Below are 25,341 nucleotides of genomic sequence, written 5' to 3' on the forward strand. Positions count from 1 at the left end.
TGGCAAAACTTACTGAAAATTTTAGATTTCCTAAGGACTTGTGTGGCTCTAGGTCATGAGACAGACTGATCTGTAGCCTAGGAATGAGTTTTCACTGGCTAGAGGAAGAATAGGAGAGGCTACAGCCCAGGCCAGGCTGTTGGCGTTCACAAGATAATTGCCAGCTATGCTGTGGGGAGTTCTCATCTGCTTGGGATTTCAGAAGTTTTAATAAATATTTCTAACAATGGCTATTCAAACAATTTTATCAGAATTGGCTGAAAGCCACTGTAACAACAGCTTCTCTCTCTAGTCAGCAGAAACAAAATCATTTGCCTGCTGAGTAATGAATGGCACACACCTTGCGCTGCAATTTTTAAGACAAAGAAACCTGGCAGGGACTCAAATTTTTAAATGCTTAACAATTGGTGTAAACTGCGTTTCATGAGCTTTGCTCTCTCCAACATATACTTACTATCTGAGAAGGCACTGTACTTTAAGGAAGTTCAGTATAAAAAAGCACCTCAATGAAAAGTAAAGTACCAAACCAGGTGGTGGTGAAATAGTCACAGGTGAGGGGAGCCCTTGGAAACAAAGCCTAATTAAAATAGGCTTCTGTTTTGCATAAGGAAAAAAATGTGCTGGCTTTTATTAATTTAAATCCACATTTTTCAAAGTGACTATGGTGGGTAAGGCAATCCGATGGATCAGAATTTGTCAGTTGTAACAACATTCCTGCTATGTACACGTGATTCCTCACATCCCCAGTCAGATTAATATATTCTACTGTTTCCTGATCATAGAATGAAACTAAAAATATCCCCAAATATTTACATTCTGCTTTCTTGGGATCCTCCTCTGATCCTCATTGCCCAGCAAGGAATAAAAGACCATTTCAGTAGTTCAGGGCTGGAATGCATGGGGCTCAATCACACAAATGCTAGGAACAGGTAGGTGGATCTGCTTATCCAGTCAATGGAAGAGCAGATGAGGATCCAGCCACTGGTATTCTTCCCCACTGGAGTTAAAGAAGGCAGATGAGGTTTTTTCCTTCTTCTATTTCTTCTTGCACTTTGTCACTGGATGTGGCTATTTCAGCTTGCGCTGAGAAGACTGCACAGATGAACGTCAGAACAGTGCCACCGATAGCTGTGTAGAAAGCCCAGCCCAAGGAGCAGTCTCCTAGTTTGTAAGCAGAAGCGTAATGTCCACAATAGCTTATGGCTTTCTGGCATCCCCAACCTGCAGGGTACAGTATCAAGCCTAAAATAAGGAAGAGGCCTAGAAATAAAAACAGAAAGACAGAAGTTTAACAGATTATCAGTGTTACACAAAATGTACCACATGTAGTTATGGTTATCATGGTCACTACTCCTAAGTACCTAAGACTTCCGTATCAATCCCTCCTTATTGTTTCCTACTACACACCATGCAGTGTTTTATCAAAACTTGAAGCAATCCTGTGATTTTCCTTGTAAAAGGCTCATTTTGCATAATGGCTTAATTTGTAATTTTAATTTCTGTGTTCCCTCTACATCCTTTGTTTTCACACATTATTGCTAGGTACACAGAGCTTGCAAAACATTTGAACATCTTTGCCTACTGTTTATACCTGCACTTTTAAAATACTTAGGAATGTTTGCATCCACTTTTGATTTTGAGTGTAGCTAGCTCTCATTCAGCTTTATTTAGCTGTTCAGCATAAACAATTTTGCCTTTTGTCCTCTATATTTTTCCTACGTTGATTTTCTTGCCGGGGAAAAAGAAATAAAATATCACACTGCATGTGCATATTTGGCCACATTAGGCCACAAATAATACAGCCAGTCCATGTGAGATACGTTTGTAATGAAGGGATTCTGGAGGAAGACCCAGAAAAACAGATCTAAGTACTTGTGGACCCGTGCACAGGTAACACAGGGATTGCCTCTAAACAGGCAAGCGACTACTGCAGAAGGGAAGGACTTTTCCACTGATGAAGGAGCAAAAGCCTCAACTCCTCAAATTGCTAAACTGCCCAAACAACCTGCTGTGCCTCAGGCTGTAAGTAAAAAGCTCAGACTAGGTTTTCTGCCCATCTGATCATCTCTTGTATTGATAGTTTTTGCCTAAACACAACCACCTTATCGAGAAAATTAATAAAGCCTTCCAGATTCCATAAATATTACTGATTTATTTGTCCTGCACTGTAAAGCCATTTACTCAACCTAGCACCTTCACAAAAACATGATGCTGCCACCTTCCAGAAGTGGGCTGAAAGTCGTGCTTTCTGTATATGGTGCTGGTTTACCCAGTAGATTTCATCTAATCCCAAAATTTCTACCAAGTAATAAAATAGAAAGCAGTCCTCTTTTTTTTTCCTGTGTGGAGAGATTACCAAGAACAGCTGTGAAGACTTGTTTGCATCTTCTTCGATGCAGTTAAGACTATCTTGTTCTGCAGTACATCAGGTTTCTTTAATTGTTTGTTTAAAGAAATAGTGCCAGACACAAGAAAACTTCCTCACTGAGAAAGCTGGGTCCTAGCTAGCAAGCAGCTAATATACACAAAATGCAAACCCCATCATCCGACTGTCTAAAAATTAATGTCTATGAATGCCAGACATTTCACAAAAGAAATTCCTTCCTCCAGCGTTTTTCTAATGATGACATAACACCACGGGCATGAATGAACTCAATGGCATTATTCTTTGGGGCGGCAAAATCCATTAGTGAGTGATATCCATTCTCTGTGAAGGGATTTCATCACTGTTTACATTTAAGAACCAATGACAAATTTTATGCAGTGTTTCCTGGCTGATTGGGCAAACTACATTAAGTATAAAGTATGGCTTTATCTTGGACAGACCTGGATAAGCTGTGCTTTCATCATGCTAAGCCCTGTAGCTGTTTCAGACTAAACACCAGCAGTTCCTTCTTCCCTGTTCATCACCGTTTTCCTATTCTGTGTAACTGGCTTGACCACACTATCTGTTTTCCTGAGCATATCCTGGCATGGGCCAGTTGCCATTTTCTCTAACGATCACAAGTCTTTTCATAGTTAAAAATCACCATCACTAAATTAAGAAGCCAGATCTTAAATGCAAACATAGCTGCTGCCAACAAGGAAGTTTTTAAAGTTTACCACTCCATCACTCGTAAACCTAGAGAGCCCATGTTTAACAGCAAACCTGGTTTATGACTGAGTCACAAGCAGGACTAGGAAGCTTCATCCATCCCTTTTAACCCAAACTAGAGCACTGAACAACTTCTGAAAGCTACTGGTTCATGGTGTGTATGCTCCAAGCTGAAAAGCTGTTACCTGAAACTCAGCCTCCCCAAAGATGCAGCAGTGCAGTGTGTGCTCAGGACTTGACTGAATTAAGGATTTATTTTAAAAGCACAGAAAATTCCTGGAGAAATACCAACTACAGCCCACAGTCTGATAATCTACAACTGTTTTCTCACAGCTGAAAACAAAATTTGGAGAAAAATCAACTATGGACTTGAATATGGTCAGAGTCTCACCTGACTTTTCCTTCAGATAGCTAACTTTGTGAATCCTATACTGCCTAGCATAATAAAAAGAAAAAAAGTAAAAAAAAAAATAAAAGGCTATAAATTGAAAAGAGGCAGATTCAGACTAGACATAAGGAGGAATTTCTTCCCTATGAGAGTGGTGAGGCCCTGGCACAGGCTGCCCAGAGAAGCTGTGGCTGCCCCATCCCTGGAGGTGCTCAGGGCCAGGTTGGATGGGGCCTTGGGCAGCCTGGGCTGGTGAGAGGTGTCCCTGCCTGTGGGAGGGGGGTTGAAACTGGATGATCGTTAAGGTCCCTTCCAACCCAAACTATTCTATGATTCTATGAAAGTAACATTTTCACTACTGAACCTATATTCTGCTACTCCAATTTCAGTGCAGACAGAGGGCTTCTTGGGATATGCACCTCTTCTCACTGTCACTTATATTTATCATTTCTCATTTCATTAATAGTTGGTTCCTACTTGCTAGGAAAAGTGAATAAAGATAATTCAATTAAGCCAATTCAATATACCCATGACAGAAACAGCACTTCTCCAATTTCATGCTAACAGCAAGTGGAAAGGCACAGACGCCCCATCACATATTCACCTCCAAGTCCCACTACCTGGAGCAATGGCTGAGCTGTGCACGGTGCAGAGATCCCTTCCCGATTCTCCCCACCTGCCTAAAAAGCAGTGTTCAAACAAGAAGATCAAGAGGACCTTTGCTTCCTGCTTCACAGTAACTACAGAAGAGATGGTCACAGGCTACACACGACTCCTCACAATAACTTCTGCAGCTTAAACTAAACAGACAGAAGATACTTTACCACCCACCAACACAGCAAACCATGGGCTAAAACAGAAGATAGCAATTCGAAGTGCTTAACTGTCCAACAGCCTCCAGAGACCCCCGAAAATGAACCTCTGTGCTCCTGGGAACCTGAGTGCAGAGGGAAGGAAAGGAAAAATGTGGAAAGGACAAGGTAAGCTATCGTAGGGGCAGCAAGGGCAGGAGAGTTTGTGTTGCTGTTTGGGAAGTCATGGTCTGTTTTTAAACAGGCAAAATGGTTAAATGCCATACAAATAACTTAGCAGTCTCCATGCTTTTCCACCTCAGACCTACCGAGCACTGTATACCCATTTTATGCAGCACAAAAAGCCAGAGGGCTGCTTCTACAACTAATAGCATAGCCTTGATCTACATCTAACACATGCACAAGCAGCTGCAGTTGCACAAAAACCATTTAAAGGTGAGTCTGTGGCGAGACAATCCGCAAGAGGAAAACACATGGTAAATTCTCAGTGCTGATTTCTTATACCAGTGTCACAGAGCAGAGCCTGATCAGGCCCCTTACATCTCTGTTTCTTCAATAAAGATTTAAGCTTAATTCCCTATGTCCCTGCCATTTTGTAGCCTCTGATCAGTCACTCGGGCTCACCTGCCTGCAGCTGTCTTGATTTAGTTATTTATTTGCATTACCACAGAGCCTGACAACTCTGCTCATGGTTTCTGCCTCCAATAGCTGACAATCTGCTTTTCAGACAAGACACTGAGATGGAACACAAGGCACAAGTGAGATAACCCTGAACAATATAACAGCAATAGCTTCATCAAATCCATAGCTTGATGGTTACCAAGTTTCCTCTGTACAGGCTTTACAACAAGTCAATCTGGAGGAAAATGTTGGAGGAAGAGAAACGGATTTTCATTTGCTTGTGGAGAGTACATGGCTACATGGAAGCACCTGGGTATTTTTTCTGAAGAACCTCAGGGGGAAAGTGGAGGAAGGTATTAGATGGGCTATACAGGAGCAAAGTATCTTGCCAGCAAATGAAACACAGCGGCCTGGAAAGGCAAGCCAAGCTCTTTACTCTGGCATTCATTTATACTTAGACTGCACAGGAACCCAAGACCAATCTACAGTTTTGTGTATAGAAGATGCTGTCTGGATTGATTAACTATTATAATTCTCTGATTTCTTGAATTTGATTCAGTTATTCTTACACTTGACTTACTCAAATATTATTTTGGTATTGTGCAGCCTTCTAAGCCATTTGATGCTGTAAATTAAGATTAAAACACTTAAGCTTTTGTTAGTTTTAAGACTACAAAACTCAGATTATATCAGCATAATCTGACAGAGCAACAATTATCTCCTGTTGACAGCTTGCCTTGAGACGTATCTGGCAGGACAGTAAATAACTGTGGCAGAGATTCCTTTTTCTTAATATATCAGCTTTTGCTCTTGTCCCAGTGTCTCTGAAGAGAAGCCAATTTTCAAGAGAAAGAACAGAGAACTAAAATTGAGTACTCTGTCTGAAGAAAAGGTTTCTGCTATAAATCCTTTCAGCTCTTTGTTCTGAAGTACAGTAAGTGATAGTATTAATGCATAGCCAATCTATCTCTGGACTTACTGCTGTTTGTTCCCCTGGCTGGAAAGAACAAATTCATTTTGAAACAGCTATTTTCCACTATGCTTCTCTACAGGCTCGCTCTGTTCTAGACTTAACACCTCCCTGAGCACAGCTGCACTGCTGAGAGTGCAGCTTCTGCTATACACATACTCTTGATTCTATTTCTTAATTAGCTCTATCTCACTTATTTAAATAATTTTTCATAATTACATATTACTTGTTGTTACTTGTTGCCAGCTGTCAGTTACCTTTCTTTCTTAGTATTTGTTAAAACAGAGGTCTGAAAGAATGCTACTCAATGCTGCCAGATGCCTAGGAATGACAACAGAAAATCATTTAAAAGACTTTTTTATCCAGAGACCTCACCTAAAACTCTTTGGTATAAGTTTGTCAGCAGGGAACATTTTCCTATCTTCCACTGAAGGAATTTCGTGCACAAAACATTATCAATCTCTAAGGCTTCTTTCTGAAAACAAGTAATTAAGAAATACAAAATTTAGAAGAGATTTAGATTTTACTGGGATTCTTATACTAAAATGTGTTTCCTGATTACAACACAGACAACCTATTAAACATAAATATTTCTATATTCAAATGATGTAAAAGCAACTTCTTTCTCCTAAAATACAAAAGCAAAACATTACAGAACACTGTGTAATGTCAATATAAATACAGCAGACTGCACTGCTGTGCACAATGTTTCTGAAGACAGCTCATTAATGCTTTTTCTGTAGGATAATCCTTTTGTATTTGTGCACCAGCAACTTTTCCCCTTTTAAGGACCTGAAACTGCAGTAAGCAAGTGCTCTGCCTGGTTTTTATACAGTACAGTAATGCTGCCATGCTAACATCATGGGAAACCAGGAGATTGGTCTATCGTTACAGGCATTTCTATGTCACGTTTTGTGCTGGGGTCAGATCCAAGTAAAAGCTTTTTCATTCCATCCTTGGAAGTAACCCTCGAGACAGGGGTTAGGCAGATGCTTGTTTAGCTAAGTGAAAACATGCTATTTAGTTTTGACAGTCTCCTGCGCAGCTGCTGTGGTGCCATATTAAACAACAGCATACACTAACAAAGCCAATTTCCATTGCAAAGCCTGAAACTATCTTCTCATTTCCTAGCAAACTAGCAAAAAAAGCTTTTAAATGCTTCTGAAGAAACAGGAAATTAAGCAGCTGTGATCAGTGAGGTGGCACTGCAGTGGGCTCCCGTGGAGCAGCACAACTGAGCAACAACATTTTAAGAGAGGAAAAGAAAAAGGGTAAAGGTGGAGAGGGATTAAGCCTTGCACAACACCAGGCTGCCAGCACAACCAAATTGCAGTGATCCTGATCACTCTCATCTTCTGTGCAACCACAGGAGGTTAACACTCAAGCCCAAATTCATTGCACCAGCCAGGCAAAATAAACCTGACTTTGTTGATCGTATTTCCACATATGTCAATGTGCCACCTGAGCAACTGAACAATTTCATGTGTAAAATATTTGTACATATGTACTATGCCAGCTTAACCCAAGGAGGCTTTCATATAGGTAAATTCCCCCTGACAAACCCCTACCCAGAAGGAATACTACCAGGTTACCATCTGCATGCTTTTGACCACTTAATCCACTGACAGAGAACCAAATTGACGGTCTGTTATACAGCAGCTATATAACAGACACCTTCAGACCTGTGCAATGATTCAGTAATACCATTTTAATAACATGCACACTAATGAGGTGGATTCAGTCCAGCTGATGAGGTGGTCTCAGCACTCCACATTGGTTATAGGAAAGGGATGAGGGTAGTGCCAAGACGCTGAGGGGCACTCTGTGGTACCCACAGCACAGTGACCCAGACCTGACTCTGTGGCTGCTGTCCATCCAGGGTATGACTGCCAGACCCATCAAACACAAGCAGCCGACCAGAGGCAAGATCTTTCCCCAAATAAGAAAGGGGAGACTGCAAGCTCTAGTGCCTTGGAGATGGTCTCTGGCCTATTTGGAAATGCTGCAAAACAAGCAAAATTAAAATGCATAACATTAAAAAGATCAATGCTTAAAAAAGCCTACCTGGACACAACACTTAGTGCAGTTTCACACAAGCAGAGGGAACCTGTGTTAAGTTGGAAGCATAGCTGTTGAGGGTAGGGAGGGTTGCTGATGGACAGTGCACTGAGACAAGGTCTGTACCTCTGTACCTGCTGTCACTGCAGGGGACTGCGGCTGTACACAGATTTCAGTGTACCTGGGACACCCTAAGCTGAGGCAGAAAAATGAACTGCTTATACCTATTAGCAGGCGCTGGCTCAAAACCTGCACAGATAATTTTTTTTCCCCTTGAAGTTGTCTCAGGCTCTTAGAAGGGTAAGTAGTTACTAGAAGAAAAAGGAGTTCCCTATCCACTGCCTTCCTCAAGTTGAAGCACAGGGTAAGATCTCTGTTCTTTTCAACAGTAAATTAACTATACTATACCATTTGTTCATGTGTCTTTTCCCATTTATTAAGCAAATCAAAGATGCTCATTTATAACCAAACCTACACAAGCATGTGTAAACTTCTGATGGCATTACTAATGCTGGAATAGAGAAACAGGGACAGGAATACAGGGCAGAGGGCTACTGGTGGAAGACTCAACTATTGTATATTTTGCTACCCAAAGAAAAAGCCAAAACCAGGTCAGTTTATCAGCTTGATTTAGGTTGCTTTGGCAGAATGACATATGATTCAGGGGAATGAATGGTTTAGTCTTTCTGATATTGATATGATTTAACTGCTTGGACTTCTCTGTAACAAAAGTGTGAGCCTGTAGGTTTCTGCTTTTAGGAGATAAGATAGCAAATTCCCCATTAGCTTTTAATAATTTTTATATATGTGGTGAGAGTCCTCCTTAGCTGGGAGTCAAGGAAATGTGAAGACTTGAAGTCAGATCAATGCCAAGACATGAAATGGCACCACTGCCTCTTTGCTGGCTGCCTGTCATGTGTACTCATGTCACTACACTACAGGGTCTCCCCTGTGGCGGATTCTAACCCTGTAATTAAGTGAAGATAAAGCACCTTATAGGCTAAAAGCCAAATGTCTATAAGTTTTCAGCAATGCTGAGGTAACCAAAGACCTCTCCACTCATAGGGCCAATGCTCAGGCACAGCCAAGAAGGTTGGTCACCTCTCATATTTTACCATGAAAGCCAATGATGCATTCAGTGTTTTTAATCTGGGACAACCCAATAAAAGGCCTGAAGTTACTAAATGAGAAACTCAATTTTGAGTGGTAAATTAGGGAGCTTCCTGAATTAAGAAGGAAATATCAGGCTGTGTCAATTTTTCTTTCCATTAAAGAAGGAGAGAAGACCTAGTATGTTTCATGCCACTCACTATTTGACCGGTGAATGCTGTGCCCTCCAAACAATCCATCACTTAAACTGAACCAGAAGAAAGATGAAAACCACCACCTCCTAGCCACAGCTCTGTAAGGGAGGCTGAAGCAACAACTGCCTTGGTTAAGCCAAGGTAAAAGGGCTACAGGCTCTCTTTTTCATGGCATTATGTTTCCTTAGTTATGTTTCCCAGCAGCACAAAAAAGTCAAGGGTGCAGAGGGGAGGAGCTCCAAAGGAGCTAAGGCTCAAGAAGAAGGAACAGGCAAAGGGAATACAGGAAGGGGAGAATTTTTGGTGACTTTATGGGTCATATAGCTGCAGAGTGCAGGTCATCTGAGTTGGGGAAGAAAGCAAAACTCAACCCACCAATTTCCTTCACCACCACAGCAGGAGCACCAAAGACAGAAGCTAAGCATAAGTTAGAAAGAAGCTAGAAAGAAACTCTTCTGTCTGGAAAGAGCTGCTTTCCTCTTTTTCCTCACGTCTGAGTTAAAATGCAGCATTTGTTGAGTTTAAATACTCTCCTAGTGTTTGCATCCTATAGACAAACAGCAGCACCAACCTTGGCTCTGATGCCTAGGAGCAAAAATCTGATGGAAAGGGAGATTCGCTAACCTCCCACTGTCCCCCTGGACTCTTGGGGGGCTCTCTTACCCTGCATCACCAGAGCAGTGGGTATCAAGAAGCTCTCACCATCTCAGCCACCCCAATAGGGGTAAGGGATCTCAGTGTGTACATTTGCCACAATAAAGCACTTCTCTGTGGGTAGTGTTAAGTCTCACACTGAGCACTGTTTTTTAGAAAAGATATACGCTTGCCAAGAAAAACAGCTGCCAAATTTTGCCACTGAAATCCTGAATTTTTTTTTGCTTATTTTTCTATTCTATTTACTGTCTCCTGTGTGTCTACAGGTTCCCATGTGCCCACCTTGGTAGCACAGGAGATAAGCCAACCATCAAATCTAACAAAACACTGAAATCTTCACTTTATTTCTTTGAAGTTACTAATACTCTCCCTCAGGCACAATAGCAATTTAGCGCTTGAACTCTATTTTCCTTCCCTGGCATATTCCAACACAGCAGTTGCCTTCACTTGAACTTTCAGCGGCCAAGTGTATATTAGATGTTGTGCTGGCATTAGGCCATATAGGTTACAGGAAACACTATACCACAGACAGCAAAAGCAGTGCAGACTGTCAGGATTTCCATTAGAAATACTGTTCCTCCCCACGCCCCGTTTTTCTTTCTTCCCAACCCAAGAATTCAGAATTCTGGCATCAGAAAAGAAAAACTCTGAGCTGAATCCAAGAGGAAATATGCTTTTTGAAAAACGCATGCTCTGCATTTTAGAAAGACAAACCAGAAGCTTCCTTGCCTTTGAGGGGAAAACTACTGTTACCGTGGTCTCCTACTACCTGGGCTCCCTGGCTAAGTAGTAACTTCCTTTGCTCACAGGAAGCAATGTGAGCTCACAAGGTGCTTTCTTCCTTGCTTGCAAGCTTGGCCCTTTCTCAGACAAATTAATGCTTTTTTACAAGATGCTGCTGCCTACAACTATTCTGCAACTATCCTAACCTTCCATGTCATGCTCTGCATGCCAAAGATCTCTAGCAGCCTCATGCCCGACCCCCAGCAGCTTGCTTCTTCTCCTTTTCTCTCGTCTCCATGAAAAGTTCTGGCCAACCTCCCACTCCCTCCTCAGCTTCCTCCTCCACAACTCCCAGTGGTCTCCTTACCTTCCAGCATCAAGAGGAGCATGCAGCCACAGGGCCCCACACATCACAAGCCCATCCTGCACAGCTGGATCCTAGTTCCCACACCCTCACAAACAGCTCCAACTCTCTTCCCTTTCAGATGGTTTCTATCATGAGTTGCTGCGGCCATCTTCCCAAATCATCCAGCCTCCCAAATGGAATTGATGACAAATAAGTATAACACACCGAATTATTTCTTAGTGTAAGACACCTAAAACAAACTCTTCCAGCACCAAGTTACAGAAACAGCTGGCTCCAAACTGGATTTCATCTCTTCATTTTAGAAAACGGAGTTTTCTTGCATTTGAGGGTGAAACTACGCTCCTAGAATGTAACTATTGCCCAGGCACTGCAGTAGTTTCTGATGGAGGAACCCCCTGAGATACCACCACAGGGAACAGGAGAAGACATGAACAGTAATAAAGGGAAGAAACATGGAAGGAACCGAAGAATGAATGCAGGAGATCTTGTGAGATACCTGAAAACAGAAAATACTGTGGAAGAGACTTCATTACTTGGGCCTGAGCAGGACAAACACCAGGAAAAAACAGTCTCCCAGAACAAGGCAGGGGTACAAGAGGACATAGTCAGCAGGAACAAAGTAGGGTGAAACCTTAAGGAAATCTCAGCACTGGGTGATGAGAGGAGACTACTGAAGTAGGACCTGGGAACAGAAGAAGGCCCCAGGAATGCTGGGGAAGGAACTGCCAGAGTTAAGGAGGGAAGCCCAAGCCTGCAGCGTCTGGGCCCAAACAGAAAGGCTCCAATGAAGTGGCTGTGGGAACTAAATGCTCCCGGCCCATCTGCAGCAACCTCTGAAGACACAAACCTCTGTTTTGTCTCTTAAAGGCATAACTGCCAGTGGCCCAGCCTTCTAAGCCACCTGATGGTAAAATGCAGCCATGCATTCACCTGACAAACCAGAGGCACCCGTTAGGAAGCAGCTGGGATGCAGCTGGTCTTCTGACTGATACAATCCAATTTTTACATGCCTCTTTTTTTTTTTATTTCTTCTTCACATTTCAGTCTGAATTCTGTTTAGTCAAGCCCCATTTGAGCTAGGAGACAGTGGACTATGAATAGAGAAAGCAGTGATAAGGGAGTGACCTGCAAGAACCTTCCCAGCTGAAGCCATCAGCCCTCTGGAAAGACTTTAGAGAAGAGAAGCTATTTTATCACCTTTCAGTAAATCTGCCTGCTAATCCAGCCCCGCTCCAGCACAGTAAAGCAGGAGTAACAGAAACTGAACTCCCAAAGATATCTACCTTCCTGACACACCAGCACTCTTTCCCCTCTAGTCTCCACAGAGACTTTCCAAGCACACGATGGAGTAGCTCCCCATGAGGAAACACGGGGGCCTGCTCAGGTTTTGCAGCTGAGATAATATATGTGCTTCTAATTTTGCTTCTGCCTCCCCATGCATGGTCAAGGTGTCTATGTTAGGTGCTGACTGTGGGGAGGGGGCTGTATCTGCCCAGACACAGCACCAGGGGCCAGCTGTGCCCAGCTGTGCTCTTGGAGGGTAAAAAAACCAAAACAAAACCCAAGAACAGATGATGAAGATGAACTTCATAAAGGAAACTGTGTCAGAGGTGGGAGCCGAACCTGTTTTAGCCTACGTCATAAGCTCCACCCTACTGTCCTTTGAGGCCAGGTTATTTTTAAATTACATTACTTAGCACCAAAGTGAAGTACCCAAGCCCAAATAAAGCTTGTAAATGCATCGGCAACTATCCTACCTATCCTACATGCACACCAAGATATGTTTGTCGGGGATCACCAATTGTTTACTTCCTCTAAGTAGATGATTACTGTGAAACTTTACTTTTAATTGCTTCTTACCAGCTACCATATAATAACATGCTGCCTCTTCCAGCCTCTGAATTTCAAGTGATTCATAGACTGCAAAAATAAAATACTTTTTGGGAAAGACAAAATTAAAGTCTGCCCAGTCGTCTTGCTGCTGGGTGGCAGGCAATTATCTACTTAATTACAGAGCTCCATTCTTTGTACTCTCTATTGCAGAGAAAAGACGCTTTTACAGATGAAACAATCCTCAAACATCTCCAAAAACAAGGCCACTGATTACTGTTTCTACAGCTCCAGAATGAAAGGCACTCCAGTCTGAAAACCAGTGGTAGAACCTTTCGCTCCATAACAAAGGAATTATGGGATTTTAAGCAAGAGTTGTATTTTCTTCCCTTGTGGCTTTATAGTTATAATTTTCTGAAACACACAAAAAAAAATTCAAACCAAACCCTTCTATGGACCAGAAATGTGTTCCCATTGACCTACATGGGAGTTCGCAAATGTGTCCAAGGGCCATAACTGAAGACATGTTGCTTTCTGTTCTGTAATTGCATTGTAAGCATCATCCAGGTCCCAAACCATGTTGCTAGACTGAAAAGATATATCTGGTGCCTATTGTTTTTTTCATTATGAATTGCAGGAATAAATTAACTTGTTGTATTTTTTAAATCATATTAAATATCCATTATGAAGATACAGACATTTAAAATGACATTAAGTCTGCAAGATCCTGAATTCCCCTGTAGATGATTCTACTATGGGGCTATCTCATCTCTAACAGATGTTTGTCATACTTGCCAATATTGGAGTGATAAAGGCTGATAAACAAAATGATTTTGTGAGTCCTTCTACACTTATTAAAAACATAATTGTTTACATTTGAAAGAATGACCTTATGTTTAAGAGAGTTAAGGCAGGGTTCTATCTTGTTCTCTGGTCAGGGCACTAGACTAGCTACCAACATCTCTGTATGGATTAACCATACCGACAATTGACTTTCTTCAGCAACTTGCTTAAGCATTTTTCAAAACTCAGGAACTGAGACAGTTGAAATTAACAGATGTGGTAAGTCATAAGGAAAATAATTTCAACTAAGTAAGCAGATGTTGTAATGCTACTGGCGCAAAACCAGCAGTGGACCCAATAAAATTAATCTTGAGAAAACAAGTTGCTAGCCACAAGACGCCTGGCTGCAAATACTAGCAGGCCGCCTTCTCATAGCAACGGTTTCAGTAGTGTGACCTTTCTGTTACCCGGTTTCATGCTGTGTCATTTATCTGAATTATAAGAAGGGGAGTACTTCTACCCTTAGTACAGCTCAAAAAAGTACTGATATATCTCCAAACATGTAATAAATGCTTTGTCGACTGAACGGTTTAATTCTTGAGGCCACAAGTCCCATTACAGGTACAGCCGGTTTGATAATAAATCATAAAACTACCTTTTCACATATTTTCTAACAAATGCATGGTCACCAGAACAGTATTCCAAGACAAAAGAACCTACTTACTGCTGATCTTAATGTTAGACTAGATTTTGAGATGGTATCAGAGTCATAAGCAACCTTATCTTTACAACAGACCCAAGTCTGACATGCCAAACATCTACTTATGCTGCTAAGCAATCTCTCCCATACAAATACCCCTCCAACAAAAAAGAAGTAATGTCATCTCCTCAAAAACAAGTTTCATGGATTTCTTCTGAAGTAGTGAATAGGAAAGCAAGAAGCTAAAACCTTCCCCTGGCTTAATCTGCAATGCAGAGCTGCTTCCTTGTTGCACTGGTTCTGGCAAATTCCGCCAAGCAGGAGCGACTACAGCTAAACCTGTAATTTTTATCTAAAGGACATTCAGTGGAGATGAGGAAGTGAGAAGATTCCCATTTCAAGCAAACAAGTTAAAACTCCTGGGTTTTTTTGAAATTAAACCATTTAATGAATTGAAAACATCTGCTTAAGAGCACCACCAAGAGGCAAAGAGTAGGTGGCCCTCCCTCCTCACAAGTCTCTGAGGGCTGCCAGAGGCAGGGCAGAAGGCCACTCTACTCCTCCAGATGACCACACGCATACACAACACAATAGATGAAAACCTGCACATAGAACAGGTTCTCCTTAGGTTTGCTCATGGCAAGTACAGAAAGCCAAATACTTCTCTAACTAGCGCTGTCTAGTGTCAGGTTACTAACCGTCATCTAATCTCTGTAAAATCCATGGGTTTAAGTAGAAACACCAAATCTCTAGAACCAATTCATCTTTTCAGGCAAAGCACAGCTGATACTTGGACAGTGAAAAGATAAGCTCTTTGGGCTGAACAATAAGCTGACTAAAGGAAGGGTTTTTCATAAGGTATCGCTTGTCGAGCTCAGAGCCTTGAAGGAGGCTGCTTAGCATGAAAGTTGCACTGGAGAAGCACGACTGCAGGCTGTTCTGTCCCTGGGGTGGAATTGGCTCTTACCACAGTCATGAAGCCTCTGAGACACCTAGAGAATTGCCTTCAGCTGATGGAAAAATTACTGAAGTAGCAAGAGGGTTTTTGTTACTTTAAGAAATTCAAACAGAGGGGGAAAAACTGAACAACAAACAAAAGCAACACCGGTCAGTTCATTTTGGCAGACACTGGGCTTCAATTCTTCTGCCAACGTCAATGCGTTACATGCTGTGTAGCTATAAATTTCAGTTGTGTTTGAATAAACACCAGTGTATAGAACCGCTTAGGGTCTGCCTAATGTGGTCTGTCTGTAGACAGGTCAGAATCACTACATTTTTTCAGCTGAACAACCTGAAAATTAATATTTTAGTTGCTCTCAAAGTACACATACCTGCAATCCCTTGTAGCAGCCCACAGACATTAAAAATGCTTTTCTTCATAATACTCTGCACACACATAGTAAAGACAGACACAAATGCCACGGCACAGAGAATCATGATTCCCACAGCTAGGAAAATAGCGGTTGCTTGCCAGAACCCACTGGCAATCTCACTGAAGGTTTCGGCATAAGGACCACAAAGCGTGTCTCGTCTAGAAAGCTGCATGTGGGAGATTCTGGTACAGCGCCCATAGATGCCCAGCGTTGGATGGTAAGGCTCCTGCGACCCTCCTGTTCTGTTGTCCACCTCCTCAGAGCTTGAAGGTTTTGCTTTGCCAATCAGCCAGTCTGCACTCATGAAAGCGATGAGCTCTGCAAAAGCCACCACAATACTCAGGAGAGTCCACAGCATTGACCGACAAGTTACAATTACATGACACATATTGATGTCCAGTGCTTGTGATCAGTGCAGCCGACAGTCTTAAAATCCAGGCACAAGGCCAAAAACTTAAATAAAAAAAAAAAAGGAAAAAAAGAACCCCAAGAAAATCACTGTGGCTGCTCTGCCTGCTCTTTCAGCTCTCTCACAAAGGCCAAGATGAAATTTCTCAGGAGAAAATGTGAACGGCCCCAAGTTTTGCAAGCAGTACAGTCATTTGCTCTCTCTGTTTAGTTCCTCCTTTTTTCTTTCTGAGATTCTGAGCTCTGAAGTATGCTTTTCTTTCTTAATATTCATGCTGGCACATGATGCTGCAGGCTGGCGGGGGAGGGTGCAAGGACTGCCCACTGTTTTACATCACACACCTACAAGAAAAAAAAAAAAGAGACAACACATCAACAATGAGAAAAAAAATCTTTGTTTCCACCCCCACAATACACCAAGACCTCATGCAGGTCTACATCAACATACAAAAACTCTTAACAAGGGTCCATCAAACAGCCTGCGGGAAATCTCGCAGGTTTGTCCCAGGGAAATGATTAATTTCCCACTGCTCAGCTGTACTTATGGTATCTGCTCTGCCCCATCCCATGGCGAGTGTTTGTTAAGCACTTTGCAAGCAAAGGTCTCAGTAACACCCACTAACCCCACCCACTCCTACCACCACGCCCCCATCATCTTCCTCTGGTCGAAACTACCAAGGTTGCTGGCAATTACCCAGCAAAATGTTTGTACATGTTTAAGTGGTTTCACAGCTGTACAGCTTCTGCATTCAGTCTGGGGAGTCGGCACAGTGTGCCTGCAGGAAGGAAGGTGGGTACAACTCCACTTATCATGGGCATCTGGGGGCAAAGGACGATAAAGGAACCTTGTTCCAACCTTCTGGGCTTCTTATGACTGCAGCTGAGCCAACCCTGGCCTCAAGAGGAGGGGAACAGGATTGCCACTCTAAGATGCAGTAGCCCATCCCTCTGAAGACTGGGTTTTGCAGGAGGGGTGGTTCCCTGGTTTCTGTATCCAGCTTTGCAGCAGTATTTCAGAAAAGCAGTCTGCCTGCAGGCATGTCACACACCTCATCTTGAACCGACACCAATACTGGCAGCCTCCAGTGACTTACAACACTGAAAACAGGAATCTGCAGAAAAATGCTCCAGTCACTGCCAAGTGGCCAAGCGCCCTGGTGAGAAGGATTGCCAGTCAAGCCTTGAGCTTCCCAACTCCTCTTGATTTCCTACTTCCACAGTGCTGTGCATGCTGGGACTGCAGCAAAACCTTCCCCAGGGATTTCCCTAAGCCTTTATGCTGCTTTTCAACAGCAGCTGATGACATTCCCAGAGTTACACTTATCTTAGTACAAGAAGCAATTGGGGATCACTGTACTTCCAACTTGTATCCAAATATTGGCCTTAAAATAACAAACCGGTTCATAACACATGCATGGCCCTGCACTTGAAACTGAAATGATGTCACTTGAAAGCAAGGGGTAGGGGACCTGGAAATACCCTCACATTATCCACTCCATGATGAGGGCGTAGCACTTCCAAATTTTCCTCACAAAATACCAAACTCTAACTGGAGGCAACAGAGTTGAGAACAACATCTGGACCTCACGGCTGCACTGCTGCCAAGCACAAAGAGATCAGCAGATGGCAGAAAAAATAGATACCCCAAATTTTTTTTAGCTTTGTCACAGTGCTGGTGGTCAACTGCTTAGGAGTTTTGAGCCCACTGGCTGAATCCTAATCCCACCACATGCAAAACAAAACATACAGACACACAACTTCAACACATTCGGAATTTCATCCAGCAATTTTTACTCCCTCCTAAACTAGCTGGAGTGAATCTTCCACAAGATTTATTCACTTTACTCTTTCATATCTAGATCTGCTGACTCCTCTGCACACATGGACCTAGGCTGCTGCACCAACAACTCAGTTTTGTCTCCTTTAGTTTGATGATACATTATTGTATTTTAAAAAAGGCAAAACACATCTAGTTGTGCTTTTAGACATACTGAGATAACAATTCCACTTATTCCCCATTTTTGGGGGGAACACCTAAAGTTTTCAAGCAACTTGACATACTGATGATTTGAATACACCCTTTGTAATAACAGAGAACTGAAGTGTCAGCCTGCCAAAAAAAAGTTAATTCTCTCAGTATTTCCACTTTAAATAACAACTGGAATGCAGGAAATGTCCACTATAAACCTACATTCTTTGGATAATATCTGCACAATTAAGGAGCATTTAATAGAAAATGTCTTTATATATTAAAGGAAGTTCCAAAAAGCTCTAGAATCTCTATTTCTGTGCAAGTACTGCACCTGTGTAAACTCACATCTTGGTGATTCCAGGATTTTAATTAAGGTGCAAGGGACATAAGAGTTGAACATCCATCATAGCTATTACTGCTTACTGTGTACCTGCTGAACAGAAAATACTGTTTATTCAACACAGATGAGAACAAAGCTCATGTTTATTTAAGCAGGTGGAAATTCCAGATGAATGCTGGCAGCCATAAAACCATGGTACTGATAACAAATGTGGACGTTATATTTGAATCAGAAGTAAAGACTGAACCATGGGTTTCTTTAGCATTTGAAATGAAAGTGTAAAATAAACACAATTTATAAACTCATAAATAAACTCATTTTGAAACACAGTATCTCCAGAAAAGTCACTGAATAAGAAAAACAGCCTGTCTAAAGATGATACGGAAGTTGTGTTAAATCTCAGGACTTGACTGGAACAGCTACTTCCCTGGTTTGCAACACAAGGAAACTTCACAGCATCTAAAGGTTAGAAAATGTCACTGATAACTACAGTTCAACAGAATATACTTTACTTTCCAATGAAACCTTCACAATTCAGCTTTTCCCTGGTAACAACTAGTTTATTCTGGTACAAAACATATCTCCAGAGCAATGTATCATTATGCATAGAGGAACTCCTGCATAAATTTATTCTTGCACTAGTGATGCCCTGGAATGGAAGCGCCACTCATCCTCAAATCCTTTTCATGAGTGGATGGACAGTATTACATAAAGTAGGATGGCACACCGACAAGAGGAGGGGCAAAAGCATTTCTTCTTTGGAAGACTTAGCAAGGAAAGGTTGCAGATGAATTACTGGAATTAAGTTACAGTTTAGTCACACTTGTGTAGTTAATCTTTTCCTTCTAACATACTCCACTTCGGTTTTCCAAATGAACCAAATAAATTCTCATAGGGCTCCAACAGCATGTTTATGCTGTACATCAAAGCCTTTCTGGATACCAACTGTGCTAAATAACTACTTCATGAAGCTTCACTCCAGCACTTTGCTCACTCCTTTTCTTCCATTTCTGCTCAACAGAAACTCAAACTAGGCCCTTGCAAGGCTAAGAACTAGTTGTTTATTCCTCCTCTCAGTGTTCTCTGCCTCGAGAAGTTTTTTCCATGACAGAACTGTATGTTCTTCACAGCATGCCACTCAATATCCACTTCTGACCAACTGTCAAAATATTTGCTTTGACAGCCCAAATTCAAAATACACAGCAGTTCTTTAACCCCTTTGGTATTAACACATTCAAAATAATTCTCACCGAGGAAGTGGACTACAAAAAGTAGGCTTGCCCTTTAGTCATTTGGGCCTATTTTTCCTCCCGCTATTTTTTCCTATTGCATTCAATTGTACATGGTATGAAAAGAGGCCATCTGTGCAGGGCAAATGGGTGCTCCATGAAGGAAACATCCCTACATGGCAAGCAGCAACATAAGCCACACCACAGCAGCACCATTGTACCCTACCACATAACCCACCATTCCCTGGCTGGACAGCACAGCTCTTGGACAAGTCAAAACTACACCTTCAGCCTGATTTACTCTGCTCCCTGTACCCTGCTCTGCATTAAGTGAAGTCTAACACAGTAAAAAGATGCTTGTGAGAACATCAGATAACTCACAGCATTGGAAGAGAATAAAACTGAGCTCCTGAATGCAAACATTATTAGGTTATTTTAATTTAACAAAACAAACAATCTTAAAATATCACTAAAAGTTTCTTCCTCTTCTCATGCAATTTTGACAGCCATATAATCTTCCTCAAATTATTCAGCTGTTAACTTTTACTACACAACATTGTTACATGTGAAGTAGCTGGTGAAGGGTCTGGAGCATCAGCCTTATGAGGAGCCCTGAAGGAACTGGAGCTGCTTATTCTGGAGGAGTCTAAGGGGAGACCTCACCACTCTTTACAACTACCTGAAAAGAGGCTGCAGTGAGGCAAGTGTTGGTCTCTTCTTCTAAATGACAAGACAGAGGACCAGAGGAAATGGCCTCAAGTTCTACCAGGGAAGTTTTAGATTGGACATTAGGAATAATTTGTTCACTGAAAGAGGCTGCCCAGAGAAGTGATTAAGTCACCATCCCTGAAGGTATTCAGGAGGTGTGTAGATGTGGTGCTTAGGGACATGGTTTAGTGATGGATTTGGCAGTGTTAGGTTAACAGTTGGACTTAATGATCTTAAATGTCTTTTCCAACCTAAAGGATTCTATGATTCAAAGTAAATAAATAACATCTATTTTTCTAAACTAGATAAAGAAACACACTTGCCTCCATTCCGCTTATGCTGCCAAACCCAGAAAGTCAGAAGCTGATACAAATTATAATATTTGAATTAATGTTTTGATTTTAGAGATGTTGAGCTGCAGGGTTTTGCTTTGGCATACAGAGAGTTAGGAAGGAACAGCTGCGAAGTTCAAATCTGAGTCAATCACATACCACAGCTGCTTATTTTAAAAAGGTATGCTACAAGCAATGTACAAGGGACCCACAAGTACTTTCCAGAACAATGTTATGGCCAGTCCTTCATGCTCCCTTTATAGTTTGACTGAAGACAGGAGCTCAGACTAAACCCTACAATTCAGCTTTCACTCTTCCCAGCCTGGTGCTGTTAGCTCATGAGTGAGAATAAATCATCTTTAGATAAGTGGCTTTTGGCTTGGCTTAAACAAACAGATGAATGGAAGGCCACACAGACTGCTGAAATGGTCCCAATTTATAAAAAAAATCCAGGCACAATTAGACATTTTCTTCTAAAGCTTGCTACAGTCCAAAACACAAGCACACAGAGGACTTTCTAAACCTTGTTTACAATAAACAAGCTTGAGCATCTCCTAGTTCAAAATGTGCAGATCTTGGAAGCTTGGGTTCTGCTTTCTCTGAAACATTGTTCATTGCTGTTATAAACACTGCGAAAATCCTTTGAACTACAAGAGTGGAAGTGGCTCCTACTTATGTTGATGTTTGCAGACTCACTATTTAAAACAAACAGAAAGAGGCTCATACACTCAGTTACCTCAAGCTAACTCCCACCCAGGTCAGCATGAACTCCCACTTTATGCAGCTTCCTTCCCTAGGTGTTACTGGACAAGCAAGCTACTCAACTCTGAGATCACTTTGCCTTGCACAGTGAGGAAGCCACCAACCCATGGAGGCAGGAGGAACAACACTTAGGCAATGCCATATGAGCATTACAGATTATTCATTTTCTCTGTGAGTGATAAATGTGAGCAGATAAACTTCTCCTCCCACTTTGTCCCCTCACAGGAGGTGCATTCTTCCAGGAGCTGCTTCCTAGGAGGAGGGGGCAGACTCCTGCTGACTTTCACTCAGTCTTCAAAGTAGTGGACCAGACACCAAGCAGCATTTCTCAGGACATACCATGATGAACACCAACCCCTCTTGCTAAAGGTGCACCTTTGCATGTCTGTCCCCACACACTTATAGGTAACCTGCAAATATAAGAAAAGGTATGTTCATCACACTCTCTTGTCATGAAACAATAGCGACTTAAGAGAAGACAAGTTGTCCCAAAAGTTTTGGATTAAGCTTTCTCTGCAGACCATGAGGACGTCTGCTAGCATTGATTTCTGGTAAGCAGTGCACACTCACCACGGGAAGCACCTGGACCAAGACAAGGGAAGGACATTTAGATACTTCAGTGTGTCTTTGTTTTGTTTTTTAAATGCAACATATTTCAAAGATGACATCAAAAATATTCAGGGTCAGATAACAAAACAGGAGAAGATGCTTTAAAGCTGAAGTGGTTGCACAGCGTCATATAAACAGCTGCAAACAAGCAAAGGATTGCCTCCCCCTTCATCCACCTTCATATTTTCATCAAATTATTGTCTACTAAAACAATATTCCAGACCAGAGCTTTTTACTTGAAGAACAGAAAGTAAAGCTTTGATTAGTCACCACTTGTGAATTAAAGGAGGATAGCAATCATTTGCATATCTAATAAATACTTAAGTCTTATAAACACACACAGACATATTAATGAGTGCATTATTGTGACATACCATACTGCATTCATAGAGCGATGCATTTCCCTAGTAATAGAAGGAATATAGACTTAAAATGCATTGCGTCTTGATCTTGGTCACACAATGTAAGATGTAAAATATCACTAAAATATTTTGCAAAACAGTTAAAACTCCCCAAAATATCCTAGTCAAATACCTACTTCCTTATCTTACACTTCAGCCTTCTCTTACCAAAGATAGATCTTGTAGATATAAAAACTTAAATTAAACTATCCCTCATGTGCTCAAATGCCCAAATTTTATGTACGTCAAAAGTAAAAACTACATTAAAGAAACAACAAAAAAGTGCTGAGAGTCACTATTGTTCAGAGGCAGTGTGGGATGGTTATTGCTTCCCATCTTGCAAGTGGTCTTCCTATCAGGCTATGGAAAATGCCATCTAATTACAGGTGTAATTGCAGGTGTAATATTTCTAGAATACATCACTGTAAAAGAAACTAATATAAAACTTATTTGCAACTATAAAAAACAACAGCTGAAATACACTATTCTCTCTCTGACCTCTTTAAAAGCCGTGGCAAAACTCCCACGGACATTAATGGGGCCAATACATCACTGAAAAATCACCAGAAGAATGAAAGTTTCCAAATTTTCAGACCAGCTGTAGGGCAAGTTTAAACACTGGATTCATTTCCCTCCTCCCTTATCCCGACAAAACTTTGCTTATTGCCAGTCCCCTCTTGTGCCCTTCCCCCAAGAGGAGATCAAGCTAAGTCAGATTTCCAGCATCTCCTTTGAATCACAAATTCTCAAGCAGGAGATTTGTTCCATTACTCCTTATTTATTGACTTACAAAATTCCTTAAACCTACAGGCATTACGTTGTGTTTTGAAAACTTACTCAAGATCTTTTGCAATTCCAAAACTTATTGAAACCTATGAAGCTAAGAAAAGATAAAGTGTAGTATTTCTGTTGATGCTGTCTCAAAATAAAATTACATATAGCATCAAAAATCATCACTAAGGGAGCAATCTTGGCTACAATTAGTGATAGCCTAACTGCTCAGGAATTTACCAACTGGGAGTGGAATCACAAGTTTCCTTTCCTACTCTCATTCCTCGCTAGCTTATGAAGTCTCAGTCTTCAAAAGTCTCATCTGAAGACCTCTTTCACTGTTACCTACACTATCACATTTGCCAAGTGGACTCAAAACATTCACTGTCATTGTGATTACTTCATACAATAACACTTAAATACAGCTTCAAAAGGACTTTGGCAGGGGAAAAAGTGTCGCTAAGGGGAAAATGGGAAGTCGGAAGGAAAGTATTACTAGTATCTGGTAGCAAACAAATAATTCTTTTAGACTAAGGATTTCATCCTTAAAAGGAAGCTAGACTTCGGCTGTTTAAATAGTTAACAGTGCATGCATGAGCTACAGCATAAACACAAAAGACTTGGAATCTGTGCTTGTTGTTAAAAGCATTTTACACCCATGAGTTCGCCGTGGCAGATTTGGAACTGCTCTTAATAATTTATGAATATTGTATTAAGATATTTATTATACTAATATATTTGTTATTGTTCAATACCAGGCTGGTGAGAAAAACAGGCAGGAAAGGAAAGAATGACTCAGTTATACCACTTCTTAGCAAACTCTGGAGAATAGCTTACTAAAAAGACAATACTAAGACAGGAAAAGCCTTGCAAACACAGCAGATCAAAGATGCAAGGACCGTTTAGGAAGGAACAGTATCTTAAACTGAAGGGAAGAGAAGCTGTTTTCGACAAACAAGCTTAAGAAAAAGGCACCTAATAGAGGTGCCTGTTGAAGTTAGGCCAACATGTGACACCAGACTGGGCCCCTCATTTGTCCTTAGTCAGAGCAGACACCCCTCAAACAACCTTGGTTCTTCGTATGAAGGAAACACTGCTACAGTTAAATTCTCAAATGGAAACCACTGCTGTATCTCCTTTCCACAGCTGTGGCTGCATTAGAAGAGCAACCACAAAGGTTATGATGTATCTTCAGCCTGTCTGAACAGACCAGGGTGGGCAATTCTTCTGCTGAGACAAGACTTAAGGCTGTAGAGCCAAGGAGTGCCCTTTGTGAGCACGAAGGACCCAGAAGTGTCTGCACTTTTACTCACTGCACATTTCTGTAAACAATCTTTTATGTCAGTCCCTCCAGAAGTCTACCAGTTAGCAAGTCACCACACGAGTATTGACTGTTTCCCAGCTGCATAGTGCCCCCATAGTGTGGAAAGGACACATTTTTTTGGCAAGAGAGGGTACACTTTGAATTCAGGCCATACAGCAAGCTACCTGGCTAAAGATACCAGTGACAGATAAGATGGAGAACCTATCATGTTTCAAAATATATGTATTCATTGATGTTCCTTCCTCTCAATTCAAACTGAAAAGGAAACATCCTTCAGAAATAATCAATACAGAGGAGCAGCCCAGCAAAGTAAGACATACAAATGTACATGCAGCAGCACCTTTATTGAGAAAACACTTACTTTTCATGGTACTAGAGCTGCTAAGAACCAGTAGTGACTCAAGGTAACTGAAAAGGGTTATGATGGCTGCCATGTTTCCGTACTAGAAAGGCATGTACACATCTAAAGTATCTGGGCGCCACGTGCAACAATTAGAAATACATGAAAATCCTTTTAACTCTTCTGGAAAAAGGCAATTTACTCAGAGAAACAAAGACATGCAATATCTCTGTGAAGTTCCACTGAATGTGGGCTTTCACCATTATTAATGGCTAACCACTTAACCACAGCCAAGAGAGAAGAACCTAAAGGAGATGTTTCTGATACTCCATATTTAATTAATCAATAATTACAAGAATGCTGTGTTCATTGAGATCTCTAAACTTTAAAGTGGAAGCTCACTGCAAAGAGCTTAGAATAATTTAGACTAATAATTCAAATTCTGGAAATCCCATTTCAGATCAAGAA

At 41.4% G+C, this 25,341-nt stretch overlaps 1 protein-coding gene across 2 annotated transcripts in view; it reads right to left on the reverse strand.

Annotated features, from left to right (window-relative positions):
- Positions 1–481: 481 nt before the first annotated feature.
- Positions 482–25,341, reverse strand: part of LHFPL2 (LHFPL tetraspan subfamily member 2) — a 119,841-nt gene continuing 94,981 nt past the window's right edge. The window contains exons 1-3 of one of the 2 annotated variants that reach the window (XM_069880745.1): positions 16,627–16,684; positions 15,636–16,427; positions 482–1,260 (exon numbers count right to left, since the gene is read on the reverse strand). In XM_069880745.1, coding sequence (XP_069736846.1) covers positions 1,004–1,260; positions 15,636–16,065 — 687 coding nt within the window. In that variant the 5' untranslated portion in view covers positions 16,066–16,427; positions 16,627–16,684 and the 3' untranslated portion in view covers positions 482–1,003. Of the gene's footprint in view, positions 1,261–15,635; positions 16,428–16,626; positions 16,685–25,341 lie in introns of those variants that run through there. The other variant, XM_069880744.1, reaches the window with a different exon arrangement.

Source organism: Phaenicophaeus curvirostris, chromosome Z (assembly GCF_032191515.1).
Source record: "Phaenicophaeus curvirostris isolate KB17595 chromosome Z, BPBGC_Pcur_1.0, whole genome shotgun sequence".
NCBI classification, from domain to species: domain Eukaryota; kingdom Metazoa; phylum Chordata; class Aves; order Cuculiformes; family Cuculidae; genus Phaenicophaeus; species Phaenicophaeus curvirostris.